Source organism: Cucurbita moschata, unplaced genomic scaffold (assembly GCF_002738365.1).
Source record: "Cucurbita moschata cultivar Rifu unplaced genomic scaffold, Cmos_1.0 Cmo_Scf00009, whole genome shotgun sequence".
Taxonomy (NCBI): Eukaryota; Viridiplantae; Streptophyta; class Magnoliopsida; order Cucurbitales; family Cucurbitaceae; genus Cucurbita; species Cucurbita moschata.
In genome coordinates, this window is record NW_019268525.1 from 5,675,424 (window position 1) to 5,697,623 (window position 22,200).

Genomic DNA, 22,200 nt, shown 5'->3' on the forward strand with positions numbered 1-22,200 from the left:
CACTGAAAACCAAACAACACGACACCGCAAATAAACCCTCAAAATTCCCAACTTCTTCTTACTTTGTTCTTTTGTCGTAATCGATTTAGCGATGGTGAAATCCGCGGCGGAGCGGCAGGGATCGACGGTGGCGCCGTTCGTGAAGAAGTTGTATGAGATGGTTGACGACGACGCCACCAATTCGATTATCGCGTGGAGACCTACGGAGGATAGCTTTACGATTGTGGACATCACCCAATTCTGTGTCCACATGCTTCCCAAGTACTTTAAGCACAGCAATTTCTCTAGCTTCATGCGCCAGCTTAATATCTATGTCAGTTTCTTCTTTCTTCTATTTCTCTCTGTCTTCCATCATTTTTTTGTGTGTTGGAGTTCTGATTCTCATCTTTGTTCTAGATAACGCAATTGAGTGCTAATAAAGGGCATAGTTTGCATAGGTCGTGATGAGGTTATGTGTAAGACTTGGTCTTAAGCTCGTGAGAGTGTGAATTCTGTCAGTCTGTTGCCCAATTCCATGAGGTTGTTCTATCTACTCTCTTGGGTGAAGTTAGTGAATTGAGCCTCCTTTTGTTGTTCCATATTAGCAATAGCTGGCTATGTATTCTGGTTTAGTAGACCTAGCCATCATCCTAATCTTTACTCTCAACTGTGACTAGAAGCGTCTTTGGTTTGCCGGCCAATGAGATCTTTGAGATTGACCTCACCTTCTTCGAGGCTTTGCTGGACGATGTCCACTTGAGACTGCCCCTTGGCCCGTGGGTCGTGGCAAAAGGTTGGACTTCTAACTCTTTCAGAGTGGTATCTCACTTATGGCTTAGGCCCCTTTTATCCTCCTACTAAGCTGCACAAGAAAGGCCTAAAGGCAATCCATTAGAGCCGACCTCTCTATGTATAGTAATCACTAAAAAAAAAAGAGGATTAACCATCTATCCATTAGATTCCGGGCCAGATGGATCCCGTGCATGGTCCATAGAGTGTAAGGCCCACTCCCTTCCGTGCCCCCTTACCAAAAAAAAAAAAAAAAGTATGATACTTGTGTTCTTCAGCCATGATCACTACTCTGCTCATGGAAGGTTGATAGAGGAATAGAAATTCTAAAGGAGAGCGTTCATTGCTAAGATAGTGAAGGGTTTTACAATACTCTATTATTGAGGAGTTGGGGTTGGCGTGAGGAAGAAATTTCACAAAGGTCTCGCAGCCTTTTGTTTTACTCCTTTTTGGAGCATTCTCCACAAATGTTCATTGTTTCATGGACACCTGATTTAGTCATGATGCAATCTGTAGAAACAGACTCCCAAGTATTATTTTCTTCTAGATTTGTATTTTCTCTTTCTAGAATGAGAGTTTTGTTCCTGAAGTTATGGTTCTTAAATTGTGAAGGTACATGCTAAATCTCACCTAACTTCATATATCTCATATATATGAGAGGGAAACAAAACATTAGTTTTGGAAACCTTGATAAGTAACTCAAAAGGGAAAGTATCTACTTATGATGGGCTTAAGTTGTTACAAATGGAATCAGAGCCCGATACTGGACAGTGTGCCAGGGAACGCTGGCCCCAAAGGGGTGGATTGTGAGATCCCACATCGATTGGAGAGGGAAACGAGTACCAGCGAGGACACTGGGTCCCGAAGGGAGGAGATCCAACATTGATTGGAGAGGGAAACGAAACATTATTTGTAAGGGTGTGGAAACTTCTCTCTAGTAAACACATTTTAAAAACATTAAAGAACATACGTATCTCCTAGCAGGGCTTGGACAGTTGCACGGTTCCACATACATATGAATTTAAACAATCAAACCTCTTACTACATTTGTCCCTCATTACTGACATAGTTTTGAATGATCAAATCATGATTGTAACAAGTGGCTCCTTCCATAAATTTCAGGGCTTTCGGAAAATAGATACAGATTGCTGGGTATTTGCAACTGATGGATTCATTAAGGGACAAAAACATCTCTTAAAGAACATCTACAGAAGGAAAAACATCCAGGGCACAGATCAGCATAACGCAGCGCAGCCCCAAGACAAGTCTGAGGGACAAGTTGAACTACATGATTATACAGAGCTGTGGAAGGAAGTTGAGAGTCTTAAAATTGATAAAAATTCTGTAATGCAGGAATTGGTTAAACTTAAGCAGCACCAAGAAACTTCAGAGGACAAGTTGCTCGTATTGAGAGACCGCCTTCAAGGTGTGGAAAAGAATCAACAGCAGATGCTGTCATTCTTAGTAATGGCAGTGCAAAGCCCTGGGTTTTTGGTTCAGTTTCTTCAACCGAAAGAGAAAAATTGGCGCATGGCCGACACGAGCAATATGCTAGAACAAATACCAGATGATAAACAAGTACCTTCAAATGGTATGATAGTCAGGTATCATCAACGACCACTAGATGAACTGCCAGCAAATCTACTTCCAGCAGTGTCGGGTATGGGGAAACAGCAAGAATCTGATCCATTTCCTGATGGAATGAAGGACTTTTTCCTTAATTCTGACTTCATGAAAGTGCTATTGGATGAAAAGTTGTGTTTAGACAATCATACTCAATTTGTTCTTCCAGATGTACAAGATGTTGCATGGGAGCAGCTTCTTCTAGCTAGTCCTTTTTCTGGGAATTCAGATAATGCTACAAAAATTGACCACGAAAAACGATCTGTGGACAATGAGGACGATGAACTGGATATGGAAACAATCGATACTCGAACTCATGAAGAGAAGTCTCAGGATTTTGAGATTCTAATCAGGCAAATGGAGAAATGTGAAACTTTTGAGATGTCACAAAGGTTGGATGAATCTTAAGCTGCTGCCATTTCAATATCTTAAGTAGAGTAATGAGTTTCAGACAGGTTTATAGAATTTCAACCATCTTTTTCTTGGTGATGCCGCAAGGTAATACTTTTGTTTCAACTTTCAAGCATTATACCAAACCAAACACTTCAAGGATTGAAAAAGATGTTTTAATGTTCTAAGATCCGCATCAAATGTTCATTTCTAGACCTGAACTGAGAAAACTGGCAAAAGTTTTAGACTCATCTTATGAGATTAGACTAAAAACGTGGCCTTAGGGGGGGATACTCTTATTAGATATTGACATGGGGGCGGGTTAATTCACAGTTGTATAGCCTTGGCCATGCCAAAAGCAGCGGCAGATGCGATGGCTCCGATAAGGGTGGTTTGGATGGCACTTTGAAAGGGCTTATTACCTGTGAAGTAACCCTTTGCATACCCGAAAACGAGCAGCGCTAATAGTGTCAATGCAACTGATGCTGTCACTGCTCTGGTTGCATTTGCAATAAACATGTAAGGAATGAGCGGCACCAGCCCCCCCAATATGTAAGCCAATGCAATTGTGAGTGCACTTTGCAGAGCTCTTCTAGGATCTGGCTTTTCCAATCCTAATTCAAATCTACATCACCACACCACACAAACAGTTGACGGATTAAATCATGAACCGAACCTGAAACTATACTGTTTGCTAAACTCATCCTTGATAATAATACTTTCTAAACTTGTCTTTTGAATATGATGAACTTATTGTAAAGTTTAAAGTGACAATAAAAATAAAATTAACTACTAAATTTGTAATTTGAAGAAAAAAAAAAATGTAACAACCGGAACCCACTGCTAGCAGATATTGTCCTCTTTAGGCTTTTTTTTTCGAGTTTCCCCTCACGACTCTGAAACGAATAAGAGTTTTGTAAAACCACCCTTTTGATATTGGGTTTTGGAGGTAAGAGGAAGCAGCTGAAAATAGTGATGTCAGTATCTTCTTGGGTGGCAGCAGTGAACATTTAAGTTAGAAAAGGCTGGAAACTTCAAATGGATTATAGATGGGCATTATTATTACAAAGCGCTAACCTTTGCTTTCTATATGAGACAAATTTCTGGGATCGAGATAAACACACCGCCTAAGAATATTAAATAAAATATTCACGTCTATATCTTATATGGATTTTAATAAAGGAAAATATCAATCTTATTAAACAGAAAACAAAAAATGAAATAATTATAAAATGGTATCACAGCTAAAGGAGGAGAAAGAGAACTTACTTCATCATGAAATCCAACCAAGCTTGAGGTCTCTTCCTAAGAGCATTCACAACTGGAGCATATTCATGGGGTTCAATCCCATACCGTGCCAATATCTCTGCTACTTCTGCCGCTTCTGCATTTATATTGCCAAATAAAATTCTTTCAGAAGACGAAGTATTTAATAGAATAACAAAATTGTATTCCTCGTCATTAATATGTTTGTTCACGGTAATTGTGATCTCTCGAGAGAATCGATAACTGCATCAAAGATGCACTTGCTAGTACTAGTACATCTAAGAATTCTTAATTGGCTAGTTGTAAATAGACCCAGACTGTGGAACAAAGGATTATCCCGGACCTACACCGAAGTATTGACGGTGATTTTCAAATATTGCAGAATAGAATTTGATACGATGAGATAGAATGCAATAGAAACAAAGACACATGAACGGAACGGGTTACCTACTCTTAACGGTCAAAGTGAACCCTTTCATTCCGAATTAATCACATATTAACCTCCCATTCTATCATACTAAAAAAAAAGTTTTAAATTCAAATGAGTTTGTTGGATTGATCTTCAAAAAGTAGAAATTGAATATTGTTTTAGCGTTTTTCTAATTCAACTACAGGGATTCACCACTGGTTAGGACACGTATTTTAATCAGATATGAGCTGATTGACACATGACACAAGGTTTGCAATATTTTAAATCATAATTTTTTGTCTAAATATTTTTAAAAATGTATATGAAAGGTTTGTAATTTTTGAAAGAATAAAAGGGCAAAATTGACCGAAGTGTTATTTAATAATTTAACCTTAAAACAAATATTTTGACAGAAATCCCAATTTTTTTCGTGGAAAAGCCGTTCTTTAAGCATATGCCCAAACTACCCTTAAGCCATATTGAACAACAAATCTTATTCCGAATTAACTTACCATTTACGAAATGTTTTGTTCATATTCATCCTAATTTCATTTCAGTAAGAAATCTAAAATGAAACTCTAAAAAGGAATGAAAAAAGGAAAAAAAAGGAAAAAAAGAAAAGAGTTGATCAATCTGTACCAGTATCGGGAACCGCGACGATTTCTTCTTGCTCTCTCCGCAGTTCTCTCATATAGTGATCCGCTTCGCTCTTCGCCGCAAGATATCTACACAAACACAAAATACAAATGCGAAATGAAGGACGATTCGGTTCAGTATTACAGAAAAACTCAGATTCAATTTCTATACTAGAACCGACTCAATGCTCCAGCAAAATTTTGGATATCGAAAACGATCAAGTTCAATGTTAATTGCGCGACATTTTTCTAGGTAAACGGAAAGTCAATGGCGGTGATTAAGAGAGAGAGAGAGAGAGTCGCACCCGCCGAGTCCCATGGAGATAGCGCCGGCAGCGACTTCAGCGATACCGGCGGTGAGGACGATGGAGGAAGAGGCATTGGCGCCGGAAAGTCCTGCGGCGAGGGCAAAAGGAACAGTGAGGCCGTCGGAGACGCCGATGATGATATCACGGACGATCTCGCCGGCGGTGAAGTGCTTCTCGGTGTGGTGGTTGAGAAGAGCCTGCTTGTGAGGATCCAGGTGGATTGGTGTAGAGCCGTCCGCCATTGATGCAGAGAGAAAGTGGAACTTCAGTAGAGTATTAAGAGAAGGAAATGAAAATGGAATGCGAACGGTCGAACTGTGAGATGCGTGTTGCCGTGGCCGCGAACTGTCAGAGACAGAGTACTGAAAGGAAAGAAATTCGATGGCGAAAGGCTTTCTTTTTTTAATTTTTTTAATTTTATTTTTGGTAAAATACAAAAAATATCATTAACTATGGATTAATTAATTGTAATTTGAAATTTGAAATTTGATTTAAACTAAATATTGAAGGATGTTTTTATTTAAATTTATAGGCAAAAAAAAAGAAAAAAAATCTAAATACACGACATTTTTTAAATTTATTTCCCCCGTGTTTAAATTTTTTTTGCCTATGAACTTAACTTTAAAAAACCCATAATATACCGTCTTTTTTTTTATATATATATAATTTAACCATTTATTATTCATTATTTAAAAAATAAATCTGGAATATTATAATTGGATTAGAATTTATTATAATTTAGGTCAACATATATTTAATATTAATATAAATATGTCACAAGTTTGTACAAAAAATGATTCACAGGACAGGAACTTTTTCTGCATAAAGAGTTAAATGGAACTGGATGTACATACTTTAGAAAGGAATATTTTGTCAGAAAAACAAAAATAAAAACAAGAACAAATTTTAAAATCATCCTCAACATGTCCTTTATCATTCAACAGTACCATCCAGATTGATTGTTAATGACTAAAAACATGCATAGAAGTGATTATGAATACGACAAAAGTGATTTTAGTCGATACACGCAATTAGCGGAATACCTAAAATCATATACCATTTGGGACTTGGAAATTGGCACATAGCATAATGCCATCATAATAGAAAGCAGCAGCGAACTCAGAGGGCCTTTGACATGCAAGAACAATCAAATGGGATTATTATATATATCCTTCATTCCCAAATATTAACACCAAGTCAGATGCATGATATGAAGAGTTTTCCTGAGATCCTTCACAATTTTCAGAATCAGAAGAATTATATAAGCTTCTTCAGAGAATTCCACCAAAAGGGAAGAAGCTCAAGTTTTAAATTGTTGCTAAAATAAATGAATAGGACTAAATGCAGGCTTCTAATAGCTTAGATGTTCTTTCTCTCCATGGTTGAAGGCCTATATATGCATATATTTTTCCCCTCTTCTACAGAAAATGAGAGAGGATTCACTTTATTGTTAATAGAAATTTACAGAAGGGAGATTCCAATTATGAAGCAGCAAAAACTAGAAACTGTGCACATCCGTCTAACCTCTGCTCTTTATTTTACAACGTCGTAGACACGACAGTGGAAGCGTGTCCCTCTAATCCAAGGAGAATGCTCCGTTGCAGTACCTGTAGACCACAAGTAGAAAATAGTTTCAGTTTGTAGGAAAAGATGATGCGATTTTTCGGTCTGTTTTGGAAAATGTTCTCTTTGTTGCAGCTTCTTGGTGTTGGCTATGAGAACTTTTCTGTAATTACTTTCTTAATGATACTTTGGCCGAGAAAATGGCCGATCAGACTGGACATGGCCATTGCTAAAGAGTAGTTTGAGGTATTCATGCTGAAAATGTAAATAAAAAAATTAATGATACCTGTTGCTGAATTTCTCCACCATATCAGAGGCATAGAGCAGGGTTTCGTTGGCTTTCTCCAGAACCATATAAAGCTCTTTCCCTCTTGTGATTCGAGAAATAGCCCAAGCATTGTTTTTTGCTCTGATAGTTACTTCCAGTTCCTTTTCCTCATCAACACTATCCTGTTTTGCACGACTCTTCTCCAGATCTACCTTTTCTCTGAGTTTGCTCATGGCAAGTAAAGATTCCTGTAATACAAGAGCTCAAATCAGAAACCTCATTCTTCCATGCATTACTTTACTAGGAAACACGACCGAGTTCACTCATAGCAAGTAAAGATCCCTATAATATTAAAATTAAGCTTATAAACACTACTTTCGTCTCTAAGATTCTTTGTTTGGTTATCTACTTTCTACCATTATTTTCAAAAACCAAGTCAAGTTTTTAAAACTTGTTTTTGTTTTTTTGAACGTCCAGCAGAATTCAAATGCTTCCTTAAAAAATCTGAAAACCATAGTAAAGAAAGTAGGAGGAAACAAGTATAAATTTCAAAAACAGAAAACTAAAAACAATATCATAATCAAATGGGGCCTTAATATTTTATTTAAATTAATGATTGTCAAAAAAAATACTGACCTGCAGCAAAAGTAGGAAGAAAGATATGGCCAACTTTCTTGTAAATCTCAATCCAAGCTGAATGGGTTCGAAAAGTAAGAAGTTTTTGTTTGGAACCTCTACTTTAGAGGCTAAACGCTTGTGACAAAGTTAATAGAACTCCTTGCTGTTGCCTATCGCTAAGTTGGTGAAACGTGTAAAGAGTGGCCAAGAAGTGGACCATATTTTCTTCCATTGCCCTTCATATTAGTGGCATAGACCACTCAGGTATTTTTCAGTTCAATGTTACCTGTCCTAAAACCGTTGAGGCCAATGCATGTTTAGAAATCATCACTCTAGATGAGAACTACAATGCATTGGTTAGAGCTACTTTTTAGAAAACTTGGCAAGATAGAAATGGAGCAGGGTGTTAACAAGTATAGAGAGGAGATTTAGTGGGATATGAGATATCATTCTACGTTCAGCCTCTTCTTGGAGTGCCCTTTCAAGGGTTTTTATTATTTATTTTTTATTTTAAAATACTGAGCTTTTGTGAAAATAAAAGAATACAAAGGCACACTTGTGCTAAAAGGAGAGACTTTTTGTAACTGACTCTAAGGACATTTTTTGATGTATATTTTGATATTTCGGAATAAAACTTGTTTCTTAGTTATTGTCAAGGAACACTTTACCTTTGCGAGGGTGGTAACTTTTCCTGGTGGTGAAGCCCTGGATACTTGTCTGTCACCATCTACCAGTAAATAACGATACCCACCAACATGATAAGCATTTTCCCCACCCCAGCCCTTTGACAATGTTTCTTCAACTTTCATGATCTTCAGGGACGCCTAGAAGATAGCAAGAAATTAATCCAATGAAAGGAAGGAATTAAAAGATTCATAAACCAGTTTAATAGACATTAAAAGAAATTAGTGAGTAATCAAACTAGAATATTAATCATTTGCAATACTATATTAGAATGAACTTATTAGAAATGTTATTGATTACAATACTGACTACCTTTTATATTTATTCTGGTAAATTTTATTCTTCTAAATTTCCTTAACATGTTTCGGAATCCGATATGAGACACAGGATGATATATGAGAATCAATAAATATTGGAACCTATGTTTCCTCCCTGTGCTCATCTCTTCCTCTAATCTCTCTATTTCTAGTCCAATTTTACACTCTTCTCCCACTGTAAAATAGATGATGTTTCTTCTCTTCTCTTGTCCTTCTACTCTACTAGTTCTTCCCTTCAAATGTCCAACTTTGAATGCTTTGACATAAAATCACCCTTACAAAATTAAGAATTGAATACTAACAGGGAGAAAATTCATTCAGGAAAATTATATGATAGCAGAATAATCAAATCCATTAAAAGAGATAACCAACTAACATTTTCAAGAATATGCTGCCTGACGATTGAAATGCCTAGTTCCTCGTTAGGTACTGAGGAAACAGGAACAAGAAGAATCAGAGTCAGACTTTTATTCTGGTATACATACAGGTACATTTGCTCCTCCGTTTGAAAAAGGCAGATTTTTGGGGTAGAACCAACCCAGCCACTTGCCCCCATACCCCAAATATCAGTTTCTAGAAAACCATCCTTTCCTTTTGACCATTTTCCATGCTGCAAGGGTCGTATCACACGATTACCAACATTTCCACCATGTTGAGCAACATGAGATGCAGCATTTCCTCTGATTAAATATGACCAAGAACTTGTGCCAGAAGATAACACACGTGGAGTCAATCTCAGAACAGCATATGAAAATAAATTTGTAGTGTCATCCTGAAAAAGAGGTTGTAGCCAATTGCTTTAAAATTTTGAATGACTCATATAACATTTAAAATAGAATTCAGTTCATGGATATGTACTTGGTTTTTAGTACCCCCGTGTATTTCAGCTTTTATAATGAAATTTGAAAAAATACAAAATCATAATGAACATTAACGACTTGAAGATCAAACCATACAGGAGAAAGTGTAGTAGACACCAGTAAGTCCTGAAATAAAATCAGAGAGTGGCATGATGCGTTTCCAATGCAAGAATCCAGTGTTCTAACGAGTGCCTGCAATAAGTAAATAATTCAATTAACTCCAATGAACAAAAATATAAATGACAACGAAGTGCAAATTCTTCACTATCTTTATTCCAAACAAAGCTGGTAGCATGAGAACTAAATAGTTTCTTCATCACGTTACGTAAGAGTTCTTAAAATTCAAATTCATTATCAAAGATTCCTATTTAGATTTTAGAGACAGGTTGATATAAAGCCTTAAAGCTTGACAACACTAAGTGAAATAGCATAAAGAGATTCAAAAAGTAACACAAGGAAAGGGCAGGCCCCTCAGGAGCAGTTCTTCCTTTTTAACAAGTCTCTGGCAACTATATCCATGCTTATTAATGATTGGAAGACTATCCTTGTGTTTCTTCCTCCTGATTTTGTATTAAGACTATTCTCTCTGTTTCTTATTAAGGAAAAAAAAAAAAAAAAACTGTGAATCTAGGGGAACAAAAAAAATAAATTAATTAATTAATTAAGTGCATTGCATCAAACACATACGAATTTTTGGAGCTTTTTTTTTTTTTTACAGGGACAAACCTGAACTTCAATGGCAGCATCTCGCCCTATGGTCAGCATCTGTACAGTTCCACGTTCCTTTAAACAGTCTACAAATGATGGTAACTGTAGTTTCTTTCCAACAAGAAAATCTGTCTCGAAAGAAAGAAAGGAATTAGGCATGAAATGCAGCAATTTCAATCCCAATCTTGATAATCAGCAATTTCAATATTACCACAGCAGCACCTATCCAATGCAGACCGCTTTTCACATGCTGACAATTAGTAACTTACAATGAAATGTTTTGAAACAAAGGTAGTAAGTACTTGACTTCATGAAAAACATTTTAGCTGAAAAGTGGCAGCAAATGACTTACCATTCAGATAATCAGTGATGAAGGAATACAAATGTGATCTGGAAGCTTCTCCTGTCGGTTCTTTCTCAAGTAATAACCTTATAGATCCGTGAAACATTAGAAAAAGAGAGTGGATTTCCTTAAGAAGCTTCTGCAATGCATCCATCCGCCAAATTGCTTCTAACTCCTTATTTTTCTCCACTACCTACCCTAACATAGATAATTAATTAGAAATACAGAGCAATTAAAGTTTAAGATGGTTCTTTAGGAGAACAAAAGAGCAGTTGAGAACAACAAAATGCATGACTGAAAACACTGCACAGGTAAGTTGCAAGTACACATGATTGAAACAAAAGAGACCAAAGAAAAATAGTGAGGAATTTTTTTTTTTTTTTTCTCAAAAAGAAACTTGGTAAATGGAAAACCTTTAATTCCAACGAGTAAAATGTAAGCATTTAATCTAAACATATGTCAACGCAAAAAGAGATGTCACCAATCAATAAGATAAACAAAAATCTAATTTCTGAAAGTAACTCAGAATTCTAGGATAACACATTAGATATTATATGAAATTCAGGACAATTAAAGCAATCAACGATTTAAAGTAGCATGTAAGAAAATTATTTAACCATATTAACATTGCTTCCATCTGAGTGACACCAGACTAGCATGTTACTTGCATTGATGATAAAACATAAAAGATGTGACCATCTGAATGTAGTGATCCCCAAACAAAATAGTACTACTACCATTTACTGATACATTAATTAGAACAAAACTGTACCAAAATCATCCATATATCTTGCTCTGCCTCAAAAAATACATGAGAGTGCTTCTCTGCTTCAATGACCTCACAAGCAGCCTCTGGGGAGAATGTTCTGCATGAAGTTTTCATTCTTCATTTAACTACCAACTCAGGCAAGAAATGTGAATATATTGAAGTATCTTTGAGCAGAACTTAAATCGACTGGGTTTACTTTGTTATCTCATTAAAACTAATCAACCGTAATTAAGTAACTCCCTAAATATCTTACTAAAGAACGTAATTGAGGAGTTCACAAGGACCTTGTTTAGTGAAAGAATTATTTTCAGCCCAAAAGAAAAATATGCATCCATTATAGTTTCATTTGTCTTTCATGCAGTGATTACATGTACAAGTAGAATTGAAAAAAACATTTGCAAAAAGGGGGGAAGAAAGAAAACAAAACAAAACAGAAGTATAATCATGTTTGGCCCCGTGAATGGAAGAAACAAAAAAGTCACAAACTAACTATATCACCAATGCACGAAATTTTACTCCAAAAAAAAAGTGTCTTTGCTTATTTTGTTGCTAGTTCCCAACATTCTTTGAGAAATTTCTGGCATTCTTATTTCTTATATCTGCTCTTCAAATATCTATGCATGATGGATACCTATTTTTGAAAAATAGAACAAAGAATGATACTGACCTTGTAAATGTGATAAGTCCTTCGCTGAGCCCAATGATATATAATTGTTTTGTAAAGGGTAAATCAGCTGGATAGAAAAATAATATCTTATCCAGCTCTTGTCCCTCTTGTTGTCCTCTCCTTGAATCAAATACACAGAGCTGAATGGCCTCAGAAACAGAAGTAGTGGCAGTCGATAGGCCCATTATTTACTTTTTCTAGTAAAAAACCTTCGGAAACGAGAAAAATATCAATTAGTGTTTTCGAAACAGGAACACCAAGCGACCAATCATACATATATGGCAAGCAGGAATAATATAAATAAACCAACTACGAAGCATTCAAATATTCATATCAGTCTCTACACTGTCAAACTACATAGCAATTGCTGAACATACTAGCTATATGTACAAGGGATACTCCGCATACAAGTAAAACTTAGAAGAACAACTAAATTGCTTAGAAGTCAAGAGACTGCTTCAAATTAATACGAGTCTTGTTAAAATATATATATATATAAACTACAATTCAAACGAAAATATCACAATCTAGTTGAATTTAATTAAAATGGGGGACAGTTCATAGAGTCCATTAGTTCAAAACCACTAGACTGGAAATCAACGAATTTGTCAAAAGTTGTACACCAACAAAGAGAGAGCTGCTCGGCCCGTTTGCAGGTTAAATTTCTATGAGCAACCAAACTACATTGAAGACCCCTATAAAGAAAGAAATCACTGAACCCGTACGCAAGTAAAATTTCGAATAGTGACTAAATTACAATGAAGTCATTTAGCCCCCTAGATTAAAAGTAATTATCGCGAAAGGACCCCAATCTAGCTGAATTTCACTAAACATGGGCATAATTCAGAGTCCAACACCACTAAACTGAAATTCAACGAAGTTGTCGGAGGAGAAGGCGTACCTCTAGAATAAGCAATTCAAGCAGCACCTCAACGGAACGCTAAGCCCGAGTGCCCATTGCATTCGCCGTCGATCGGAGATTGGAGAAGAACATTGGGAGAATTGAGCCGTGTGGGTAAACAATTAACTCGTTAGAGCCCTAACAAACATCAATAACTTCCAAAGAGGATCCGATCGATGAGAAAGATCTAGGGCTGTGTGAACCTTCCTGAATGGAAGCCGAAGATTTCCCGAAGTAGGGAAATTTTAGGGTCCACGGCAGTCGAACAGTATATTTTAGGGCTATTTGGTCGGCTAATTGGGGCTGCGGAATGCCCTATATCAGCAGACAGCAGGAACACAAACCAAAATTTTCAGAACCACGATAACTCTGACTCTCCTCACGGGGGTTCAATACAACTGAGCAGTTGCATTTTATTTCGTAGATCTTACCGATATAAATTTAGAACATATTTTAATTTTTTATTTAATTTTATTTAATTTTACATTAAATATTTTTAGTTATTTTATTTTGAGGCTCTTCACGTTTATGTATAAATCCATAACATTTTACGAACGATTTTAAATAAATGTTTCCATATAAAAATATTACATTGTATATAGTAATGGCTCTACTTATTCTTAGAAATTAAGGTCGTTACATATTGTTTTAACGATTGAGTGACTAAATCTAAGGTATTAAATTTCTATTGACACGTCCATATTTTCATCAATATTTTCATAAGTTTATAGAGAATCTTATTTTCATCAATATTACGTCTTCAGTCGTAGTTTCCAAATTTTTCTAGAAGGCTACACACGATTTTTCATTTCAACGATCCCAAATATAAAGATTTGGCAATTAGTCGTATTCTCCCGAATAAACTAAATAATATTCTAATTTTTCAATTATTTAATTAAATATTTATTTTTTATATATTTGAACAAAACTACAAAACTTTATATGTATCAATGGGGTATTTAGTAGTAAACTTAAATATTCTTTTCTTTAAAAAAATGTAATATTTATTGATGGTCCCTCCTTTGAATATTGTTTTTATTTTTTTTAGTTCAAAACAATATTTGTCCGTACAATTTATAGATTTAATATTATTTAATAATTGGAGTAATTAAATAAAAGTTTATTTAGTTTGGTCCCTAGTCCTTTAAAAATTTCAATTGTATCTTTATTAATATTAAATTTATTTCAATTATTTTCTTCCCATCAATAAATAGTAAAATAACAAAAATATAAAAAATTCAAAAAAAAATTGTGATATATTTTTTTTATGGTTGGTATATCAACAATTTAGTGGTCCTTTTTATTTAATAATAAATAATATTAGGTAAAATAAGTTACTCAATACATCATCATTTTGTTAAATTATCAAAATCAATAAACATAAAAAAAATTCAAACATTAGGTTTAAATTATAAATTTATTCCCATCAAATCATTGGAAATCAAAATTTTTAATTAATTTCTTTAATTGATTAAATTTTCTTTAATCAATTAATTTTCATTTTTTTTAATTAGTCTTCGTTTGAACTTTGGTGTATTCTCTCTTTCATAATAACCATTTTAAATAATTAGCTCTATATTCGAAATTATAAAATTGTTAAGACCTAAAAAGAAAATGAAAATTAAAGAATTAAGTCTGTTGGATAATTATTTAATTATTTATTTTTAAAATTAAGCTTATAATTTTAAATATTTTATGAATACATTAAATTTCCAATATTGTTGACCTCTCATAATTCTCTGTCCAAAATTTCTTCTAAAATTGTAGTGAATTTTTATCAAAATGATAGTTACGAAATATTTATAAACGGTGAAAGATATTATTACAATTTTTGAGAGAATAAAAATATTTTTGTAACATATCATACTATATATATATATATATATATATATATATATATATATATATATATATATATTCCGAGCATCAGATTCTAATATTTAAAAAGCTTTATTTTTTATAATAAAAGTATGATTACACATTTGACCCTGTATGGGTATAAAATGGCCTCAAATTGATGGCCAAAATGATAATTTTGGGAGGTATGAAGGGAGCTCCTCTTGATTCCTGCCCTGCAAATGGAGGCCATGGTTCCCATAGCTACTCCAAAAACTCCCAGGTTCTTTTTTTTTTTTTTTAATATTTTTAAATTTTGTCTCGAGTTTAACACTTTTTTAGACCAAACTTACTCGTTAATTTTTTTTTCATTTAAATAAAAAAAAAATATATATATATATATACACGTCATGTGTTATATATTACGGATAGGTAATTGTACCACCATAAGCCAGATGACGTGAATTTTTGTTTTTGGCTCACAAGTTAGACCTATATTTGATTTCTAGTCAAACGGTGGACGCTAACGTTTTTGGAATCAAGTAGGGTTACAAGCTCGACGACCTTAATTTTTAGACATATTTTAATTATAAGCTAGACAACTTGTGTTGTGAAACAAAGATCTTACTGTCGCACTTGCACGTTGTCGTACGTGTAAGCATATCTAACCTTAACAAACAGGGTGACATAACTAAGTATTTTAATACTCAGTATTTCAAAAACTTTTTTTAGGTAAGGGCAAGAACATCATGAACCGAAAGATTTGAGATTCAAATGAAAAACAATATAAAAAATTGTACAACAGAAACGTTTTAAACTAGCTCACTAATATTCTATAGGATGGACCAACTATTTAACTGTTACTATAGCAAGAGTCCATAAAATGCCATGTGCGCCAAGTAATTAGATAATATCTATTTCAATCTATCTACTTCCGTTTCTATTATTTTTAGTCCTGGTATTTTTAAAAAATTTAATTAAATTTTTGTTTTTATTAATATAGACCAAAAGATCGCCAATTTCTAATGATACACATACTGAAATATACTCGGTTTGATAATATATATAGACGATACCGAAATAAATATTTTGAAAAAAAATTATGAAAAAGGTAGTGTGGGGCTAAAGAGTAAATTAGAAAAGAATAGGGGTTACTTTATTAAATAAACAAAAGAGCACACCTAAAATGAAAATAGTTTATGTATTGTTTTTATTGATTAAAACAAATTTTAAAATTACAATTTAGTCCTTATAGTTCGAAAAAATTAAAATTTAATCTTTTAAAAATTTCATCATTATTGAATAAAAACAAAATCTAACTTTTAAATTTGACCTAAAAAATATTGAATAATTAGACACTAAATAACCAATCGAGCTAACTTCAACGGGTCCACTTAAACAATATGAAGGAATGAGTCGGTCAGTCAACAAACCGAAGAAGGCTCAAACCAACCAACATACATACATAGATATCTATCGATAATAAGATAGATATCGTTCATAACACAGTAACTAAACTATTTTGTTCTATCTCATTAAGTATAGAAAAGCGTTGGATACGATTGAAAAGGTTGATGTGTTATGTGGTTGTGATGTTTTCGTATTATTTTAGGTGTAATTATTATTCCCTTTTTTTTTTGGCACTTCAATTATTGATTTTTTATTCTTTTATTTGACAGTGTTTTTAGCCCTTCAAATAATTGGTGCATTTCCCTAATGTGAAGTTCTATATAAGCTCAGTCATTGTGAGCTTTCTTCCACATTCTTTGCTCTCTCCCCCTTGAAAATGGCTAAGTTATTGCAAGATTCATGCAATCAAGACGCCATTTTCTCCAAGTTTTCTCATTCTTCTCCTGCAAATGGAGGCAATGGCACCCACAGCTACTCTAACAACTCTTCTTATCAGGTTTGCTCCATCGACATGTCGGTTCAATTTTTCATTCATTTTTCTTCGAACCCGTTTGCTATAAACTTTAACTAATGAGATTCATGAATTGTAACGGTCTAAACTCACCGCTACCAGATATTGTGGGCTTTCTCTTCTGAACTTCCCCTCAACGCATCCAGTAGGGAGAGGTTTCCACACACTTATGGGGAATGAACATTCCCGATCTCACAATCCACCTCACTTGGCACACCTCTCACTGTTTGGCTCAGATACTATTTATAACAGCCAAAGTCCATTCTTTGGACTTTTCCTTCCAGTCACACTCTATGTTTTGTTCTCCTCTCCAACCGACATGGGATCTCGGCATGATCTCAATTCTCGTTGAAACCTCGCCTCTTAAATTTAATATTAAGATTCTATTCCGACATAGCTATCCCTAGGCCTTGTTCCACCCTACAAACCCTAGCCACTAACCTTTAATTTGTTCCCACTCTAAGATACCCTATAAACAATCTTTGAAATAAACCCTTTATTTAATTATATGCTCCTAAAAAGTCAGAACAAAAAAAAGTAAACTTTTGTAATAAAAAATACAAACAAGTTGGCCAATTTGAAGCCCTAATTAACACCAAGAACATTCATGGGGTGCCTTGATTTTATCAGCTTTGTCAGCAATATTTTCTGTACGGATCAAACACAAGTGCCATTATTTATTTCCAAGTGTTGGATCTGCATGGGCCACCTCTTTATGTTCATCATATTATTCCTTCTTTTCCCTTTTGTTTCAGAGATTATTTGCAAACGTTGAAAGAGCTAAAATTGATCAAGAAATTGCCCACAATTTTGAGATTCAAAAGCTCTCTTCTTCATCCCCTTCAAATACCCTTGTTCTTGCCGACATGGGTTGCGCAACGGGACCGAACACGTTCGGGACAATGCAACACATTGTAAAATCGATGAAACGAACGTTCCAATCCGTGTGTCCTACCTCACCGTTACCCGAGTTTCAAATCTTCTTTAACGATCAGGTGATTAAATTAAATCAAAAGTTGATCATTACATTATTTAAATTCATTCATACTCATAATACATAATACAGACTACCAATGATTTCAACACGCTTTTCCAATCAATGCCGAAGGATCGAGACTACTTTGCAGCTGGTGTGGCGGGGTCATTCCATCAGAGACTATTCCCGACGTCCTCGGTGCAATTTATGCATTCGTCGTATGCAGTGCATTGGTTGTCCAGGATACCGGAGGAGGTACTAGACGAGCGGTCGCCAGCGTGGAACAAGGGGAAGATACATTACCTCGGGGCGGCGGAGACGGTGGCTGCAGCATATGCAGCACAATATGCCAAGGATATGGGGGATTTTCTGAGGGCTAGGGCGGAGGAGCTGGTGGAAGGAGGGATTATGGTGATCATAACATCAGGGAACCCTGATGGAGTGTCAGCTGCTGGCTTACCATCAGGGTTGCTATATGATCTTCTAGCCACAACGCTCATTGACATGTCAAAAGAGGGGCTGGTGAGTGAAGCTGAAGTGGACACCTTTAACTTGCCCATATACATAACATGTCCAGCTGAAATGAGGCAATTAGTGGAACAAAATGGGCAGTTTAGCATTGAAAGGATGGAGCTAACAGCGCCAACCACATGGATTGAAGGCGCGGTGGACACCAGAGAGTGGATTGACCATATCAGGGCTGCAATGGAAGGCATTTTCACCAACCATTTTGGCAATGACCCTAACATCATTGACCAAATATTTGAAAGAGTCACCCATAAACTTGAACCCTATAATGAGGAAGTCAACTCTAAGCTCCAAGAAAAAGTTCAACTCTTTGTTGTTTTGAAACGCATATAAACGATCCAAACCCTGATCTCGTGATCGAGGGTGAATGTCTTCAGATTTGTATTTGATGGGTGTGATTTGTTGTGATTCAATAACATGTGTGACGTTGAATCAATCATGTTGACTGATTATAAGTTATAATAAGAAATTGTTTGTGTTTATCGTATCATATATTATGTTTTTAGCTTTAAATGTTCGTTTTCACCAGATTTGTTGAGTATATACTTTTAGATATGTTTATACTCTAATTATCACATTATTGTGTGAATTTTAATAATTCAAATTATTTTGGTCCGGTCGTATAATTATTTTTTCAAAATTCTCCCAACTTCGATATTTTTAGCCACGTCCGTATTTTAATATTTTAGACATTTTCAACCTATTTTTATACTATTAAATTATATATATATATTTCTTAGGCAAATTAACCAATTTGAGCATATCTCAAACATGTACACAAATTTTTAATCTTTCGAGACTATGAGTGTCATTTCAAAACTTTAAACACTGAACATACATTAACTTCTATCAACAAATCAGATGTTCGAATCTTACTCTTTAATTTTTTTTTTAAACTAAAGAACGGTTAAAATACGAAGAAAAGGACAAAAGTAGCTTTGGTTAAAATAATACACCTTTTGGAACATTACCTTTCCATTAAAAAAAAAAAAAAAAAGTGAATCGTACCTTTATATTCTAATTAATTAGGTCGGTCAAAAATAATTTAAATCACTTATTATGTTAATTTTATGCATTAATTAAAATAAATTTCTCGAGATCGAAAGAATACCTAACCATTATCATAGCGTTATGCAAATTTATTATGAACCCGACCCAATTTAACTCTGTTTTTTTTTTCTCCCTAAGAATTAAAAATATGGAAGTAATTAAATATTAACATTATTAATTCAAAGGGGAAATTCAAAATCTATGGAAGTACAACACGTGAAAAAAGTTGATCACATTAAATAATATTTCTCAAAATAATAATTATTTTTTTTTTAAAAAAAAGGAGGTCCATCTTGATGCAGTTAAAGGAGACAAAAATAAAGTGGAATTAATTATTGAAAAAGTAAATTAAAAAATATGACAAAATGGGTTGGTGCTTCTCCAATTAAATTTCATGTATTTGAACTAAGTTTTATGTGTAAATATTAATAGTAAGATGATGCATGTTCTTCTCAAATTATTTTAATTCAAAGAAAAAGCTCACCAGCTGACCCAACATCTAACATAATCATCATTTGCTTCCCTCTTTAACAACTAAAACTATGTATATTATATGTTTGCTTTTTTAATATATACATATTAAGAGAGAGACTTAGAAGAGAAGAGCGGGTTTGAAACCCATAGTACCTCGTGCTTATGATTCGAATAAGGATTTGGAATATGGGTTCAACACCTGATGATCGTGGCAGTTTCTTGCATCTTCTATAACATGGTCATGTTACCTACTTGTCTTGAAGTGTTTCTGAGAGTGAAAACTTCCTCATATGAAATTTTCAGCATGTTTTTTCCTCGCTCTATGTTTTCTGAGAGTGAAAACTTCCCCACCCGATGGTCGTATGTTGGTGGCCTCTTAAAGAGTTTTCGTAAAAAACATGTTGGTTTGTGGAAAAAGTCTTCATTTTTAGAAGAACTTCAAGACAAATAGGTAACGTGATCATATCGAAGAGGATGGAGAGGAATGTCATAATCATCAAATATTGAATTTAGACCCCAAATTCTGGTATGAATCAGACATGGAGGATTACAAAGATTACTTTTGGGTTCACTCGAGCGTTATAGAGAATGACACAATTACACACAGCGAAGAAGGACTCACTTTCACTATGAATACACTCGATTCTCTTAACCAAAACACCACACCCAGGAGTTCTCAAAGCTCATTCTCGAGCTTGATTACTTGAAAGATTAGGGTTTGATATGAGAAGGGACATCGATCTAGACTCACATGAGAGTCTTGTTCTATAAACATTTAACCGCAACCCAATCGCTGTTTTGTAATATGATAAACTGTTCAACTACATTTTAGTTCAACAGATATGAGGGGAAGGACCAACGATCTAAAATGAAACTTTATTATAAACCTTTGTTGATATTTAAGGGAACACATAAGAAAATAGGTTAGAACAAGAGTGAATAGGTTTGATTCTTCTCAACACCACCATCCAAAGAAACACACATATAATAATAGCACAGCTTTGATATTATATATATTATATGTATAGGTGCATGTAACCCTACCACTTAGGCTATGCATGGTTTTGAGTCCTTGGTATTGCAGAAATCCAGTGGTCCAAAAGGGCCTTTTAAACTCTGCAATCTTCAGGTTTTTTTTTTTTTTTTTTTTTTTCTTTTCTTTTGGTTTGGTTGGCGATTGGGGAGAAAAATAGCATAATATGGGTGTGGATCTTTCCCTAATGGTAAAGCCTCTTCATAAGTTTGCACGTTCGCCCACATGCTCTGCACATTTGAGAACAGCCTGTGTAGAACATGCCTCTCTCTCTCTCTCTCTCTCTCTCTCTCTCTCTCTCTCTCTCTCTCTGTGTGTGTGTTCTTCATGCCCCTTAGCTTGCTAGGGGGTTTCAGGGTCACATGATCACCATATCTATCACTTCTTTGATTTCGAGTTGGATTCTTTTCAAGATTTTGAAAAGTGTAAATACAACTAAGAGGTGCTCGTGGGAACTTATCTAGATCGATCATTAGAAAAATGGACAAATAAGAAGGTTTCTTATTTGGTTACTTTCGTTCTTATTGTAATAACGGACAAACCTTCAAGACTTCATGGTTAGCGTAATAATAATGATACTTGACTGTTGTTTGAAGTGTAAAGGTAAACTCGAATTCAAATGGGGTAGGATTGTGGGCTTCAGGCAGAATTTTCAGCAAAATAAGTTGTCTTCGTTTGTCAAAAGTTCAACAAGATTGTTTGGGTGGCTAGATGCTGACAGATCTACTCGAAAGAAGAATGCAGCGAAGTGAATGATAAATGATGAAACTCTCAAAGGAATCAAAAAATAAGGAAATTAGGAGTGCCTTAACGGAATAGATTGATCTAATCCCAGCAGTCAAACTCCTTGATCCGACTCACCTGTCTTTGAAGTTGGAATGTCTTTATTGAAACAGACCCGTTTGAAGTAGGATGTCGAATGCGATTGGTGTCAGATTAAAGATCAAGTCTGATAGTCGAGTCAAATCTACCTTCCCTCTCAACTGAAGGTGAGGCAAGAAATTTCATCAAATGTTCGACGTTCAATGTCTCATAAGAGTCTAATTCCATCGTTACTATGTTCATAAGATAATCATTTAATGTTGTGAAACGCTGTAGGCTATCAAGTCTTAGGTCAACACCACCGAGACTTCAAACCTATTTCTTATTTACCTTGACTCTTATTGACCACGAAGCATGCTATGTAGTTTCCGTTCTCACAACAAATGAAATTCGTTTCCAAAGATAAAGAGAGGGAACCACAAAAAAAAAAAAAAAAAAAAAAAAAAAAAAAAAAAAAAAAAAA

The 22,200-nt window shown here is 34.7% G+C and overlaps 4 protein-coding genes across 7 annotated transcripts; 2 read left to right on the plus strand and 2 right to left on the minus strand.

The window, feature by feature from the left end:
* On the plus strand, positions 1–2,977 carry LOC111447136 (heat stress transcription factor A-8-like). Its single transcript, XM_023086151.1, has 2 exons — positions 1–313; positions 1,891–2,977. Exons 1-2 carry the CDS (start codon positions 92–94, stop codon positions 2,797–2,799), a joined length of 1,131 nt encoding a protein of 376 aa, XP_022941919.1. The 5' UTR covers positions 1–91; the 3' UTR covers positions 2,800–2,977.
* LOC111447137 (vacuolar iron transporter 1) lies at positions 2,944–5,757 on the minus strand. Its single transcript, XM_023086152.1, has 4 exons — positions 5,397–5,757; positions 5,096–5,181; positions 4,051–4,165; positions 2,944–3,406 (listed from the first exon to the last, which is right to left on the minus strand). Exons 1-4 carry the CDS (start codon positions 5,639–5,641, stop codon positions 3,109–3,111), a joined length of 744 nt encoding a protein of 247 aa, XP_022941920.1. The 5' UTR covers positions 5,642–5,757; the 3' UTR covers positions 2,944–3,108.
* Positions 5,758–6,571: 814 nt separating this feature from the next.
* LOC111447134 (vacuolar fusion protein CCZ1 homolog B-like) lies at positions 6,572–13,484 on the minus strand. 3 transcript variants are annotated; one of them, XR_002711223.1, is made up of 12 exons: positions 13,098–13,484; positions 12,197–12,405; positions 11,533–11,626; positions 10,770–10,953; positions 10,629–10,667; positions 10,436–10,545; positions 9,806–9,901; positions 9,226–9,621; positions 8,517–8,672; positions 7,249–7,478; positions 6,924–7,006; positions 6,572–6,817 (listed from the first exon to the last, which is right to left on the minus strand). XR_002711223.1 is itself a non-coding variant. In XM_023086146.1 (11 exons), the coding sequence occupies exons 2-11, from the start codon at positions 12,379–12,381 to the stop codon at positions 6,976–6,978; spliced, it is 1,521 nt and encodes a 506-aa protein (XP_022941914.1). In that variant the 5' UTR covers positions 12,382–12,405; positions 13,098–13,483; the 3' UTR covers positions 6,606–6,975. The 3 variants fall into 3 exon arrangements, 2 of the variants coding, with proteins under 2 accessions (XP_022941914.1, XP_022941915.1); XM_023086146.1 differs by having other exon boundaries at positions 6,606–7,006; positions 13,098–13,483; XM_023086147.1 differs by lacking the exon at positions 10,629–10,667 and having other exon boundaries at positions 6,606–7,006; positions 13,098–13,482.
* Positions 13,485–15,112: 1,628 nt separating this feature from the next.
* On the plus strand, positions 15,113–18,848 carry LOC111447135 (probable S-adenosylmethionine-dependent methyltransferase At5g37990). 2 transcript variants are annotated; one of them, XM_023086148.1, is made up of 4 exons: positions 15,113–15,216; positions 16,613–16,839; positions 17,610–17,849; positions 17,921–18,848. In XM_023086148.1, the coding sequence occupies exons 2-4, from the start codon at positions 16,720–16,722 to the stop codon at positions 18,689–18,691; spliced, it is 1,131 nt and encodes a 376-aa protein (XP_022941916.1). In that variant the 5' UTR covers positions 15,113–15,216; positions 16,613–16,719; the 3' UTR covers positions 18,692–18,848. The 2 variants fall into 2 exon arrangements, with proteins under 2 accessions (XP_022941916.1, XP_022941917.1); XM_023086149.1 differs by lacking the exon at positions 15,113–15,216 and adding an exon at positions 15,522–15,587.
* The last annotated feature ends 3,352 nt before the right edge of the window (positions 18,849–22,200 follow it).

Excerpts from the sequence above, each read along its gene's own strand:
- LOC111447136 (XM_023086151.1), top strand. The coding sequence starts at position 92 with ATGGTGAAATCCGCGGCGGAGCGGCAGGGATCGACGGTGGCGCCGTTC. Across the intron at positions 314-1,890 it reads TGCGCCAGCTTAATATCTAT|GGCTTTCGGAAAATAGATAC; the intron begins GTCAGTTTCTTC and ends CATAAATTTCAG.
- LOC111447135 (XM_023086148.1), top strand. The coding sequence starts at position 16,720 with ATGGCTAAGTTATTGCAAGATTCATGCAATCAAGACGCCATTTTCTCC. Across the intron at positions 16,840-17,609 it reads CTAACAACTCTTCTTATCAG|AGATTATTTGCAAACGTTGA; the intron begins GTTTGCTCCATC and ends CTTTTGTTTCAG. Across the intron at positions 17,850-17,920 it reads AAATCTTCTTTAACGATCAG|ACTACCAATGATTTCAACAC; the intron begins GTGATTAAATTA and ends TACATAATACAG.
- LOC111447137 (XM_023086152.1), bottom strand. The coding sequence starts at position 5,641 with ATGGCGGACGGCTCTACACCAATCCACCTGGATCCTCACAAGCAGGCT. Across the intron at positions 4,166-5,095 it reads CGTCGCGGTTCCCGATACTG|AAGCGGCAGAAGTAGCAGAG; the intron begins GTACAGATTGAT and ends ATATAAATGCAG. Across the intron at positions 3,407-4,050 it reads TGGTTGGATTTCATGATGAA|ATTTGAATTAGGATTGGAAA; the intron begins GTAAGTTCTCTT and ends GTGGTGATGTAG.
- LOC111447134 (XM_023086146.1), bottom strand. The coding sequence starts at position 12,381 with ATGGGCCTATCGACTGCCACTACTTCTGTTTCTGAGGCCATTCAGCTC. Across the intron at positions 11,627-12,196 it reads GGACTTATCACATTTACAAG|AACATTCTCCCCAGAGGCTG; the intron begins GTCAGTATCATT and ends AACTTCATGCAG. Across the intron at positions 8,673-9,225 it reads GGCAGCATATTCTTGAAAAT|GCGTCCCTGAAGATCATGAA; the intron begins GTTAGTTGGTTA and ends GCTATCTTCTAG.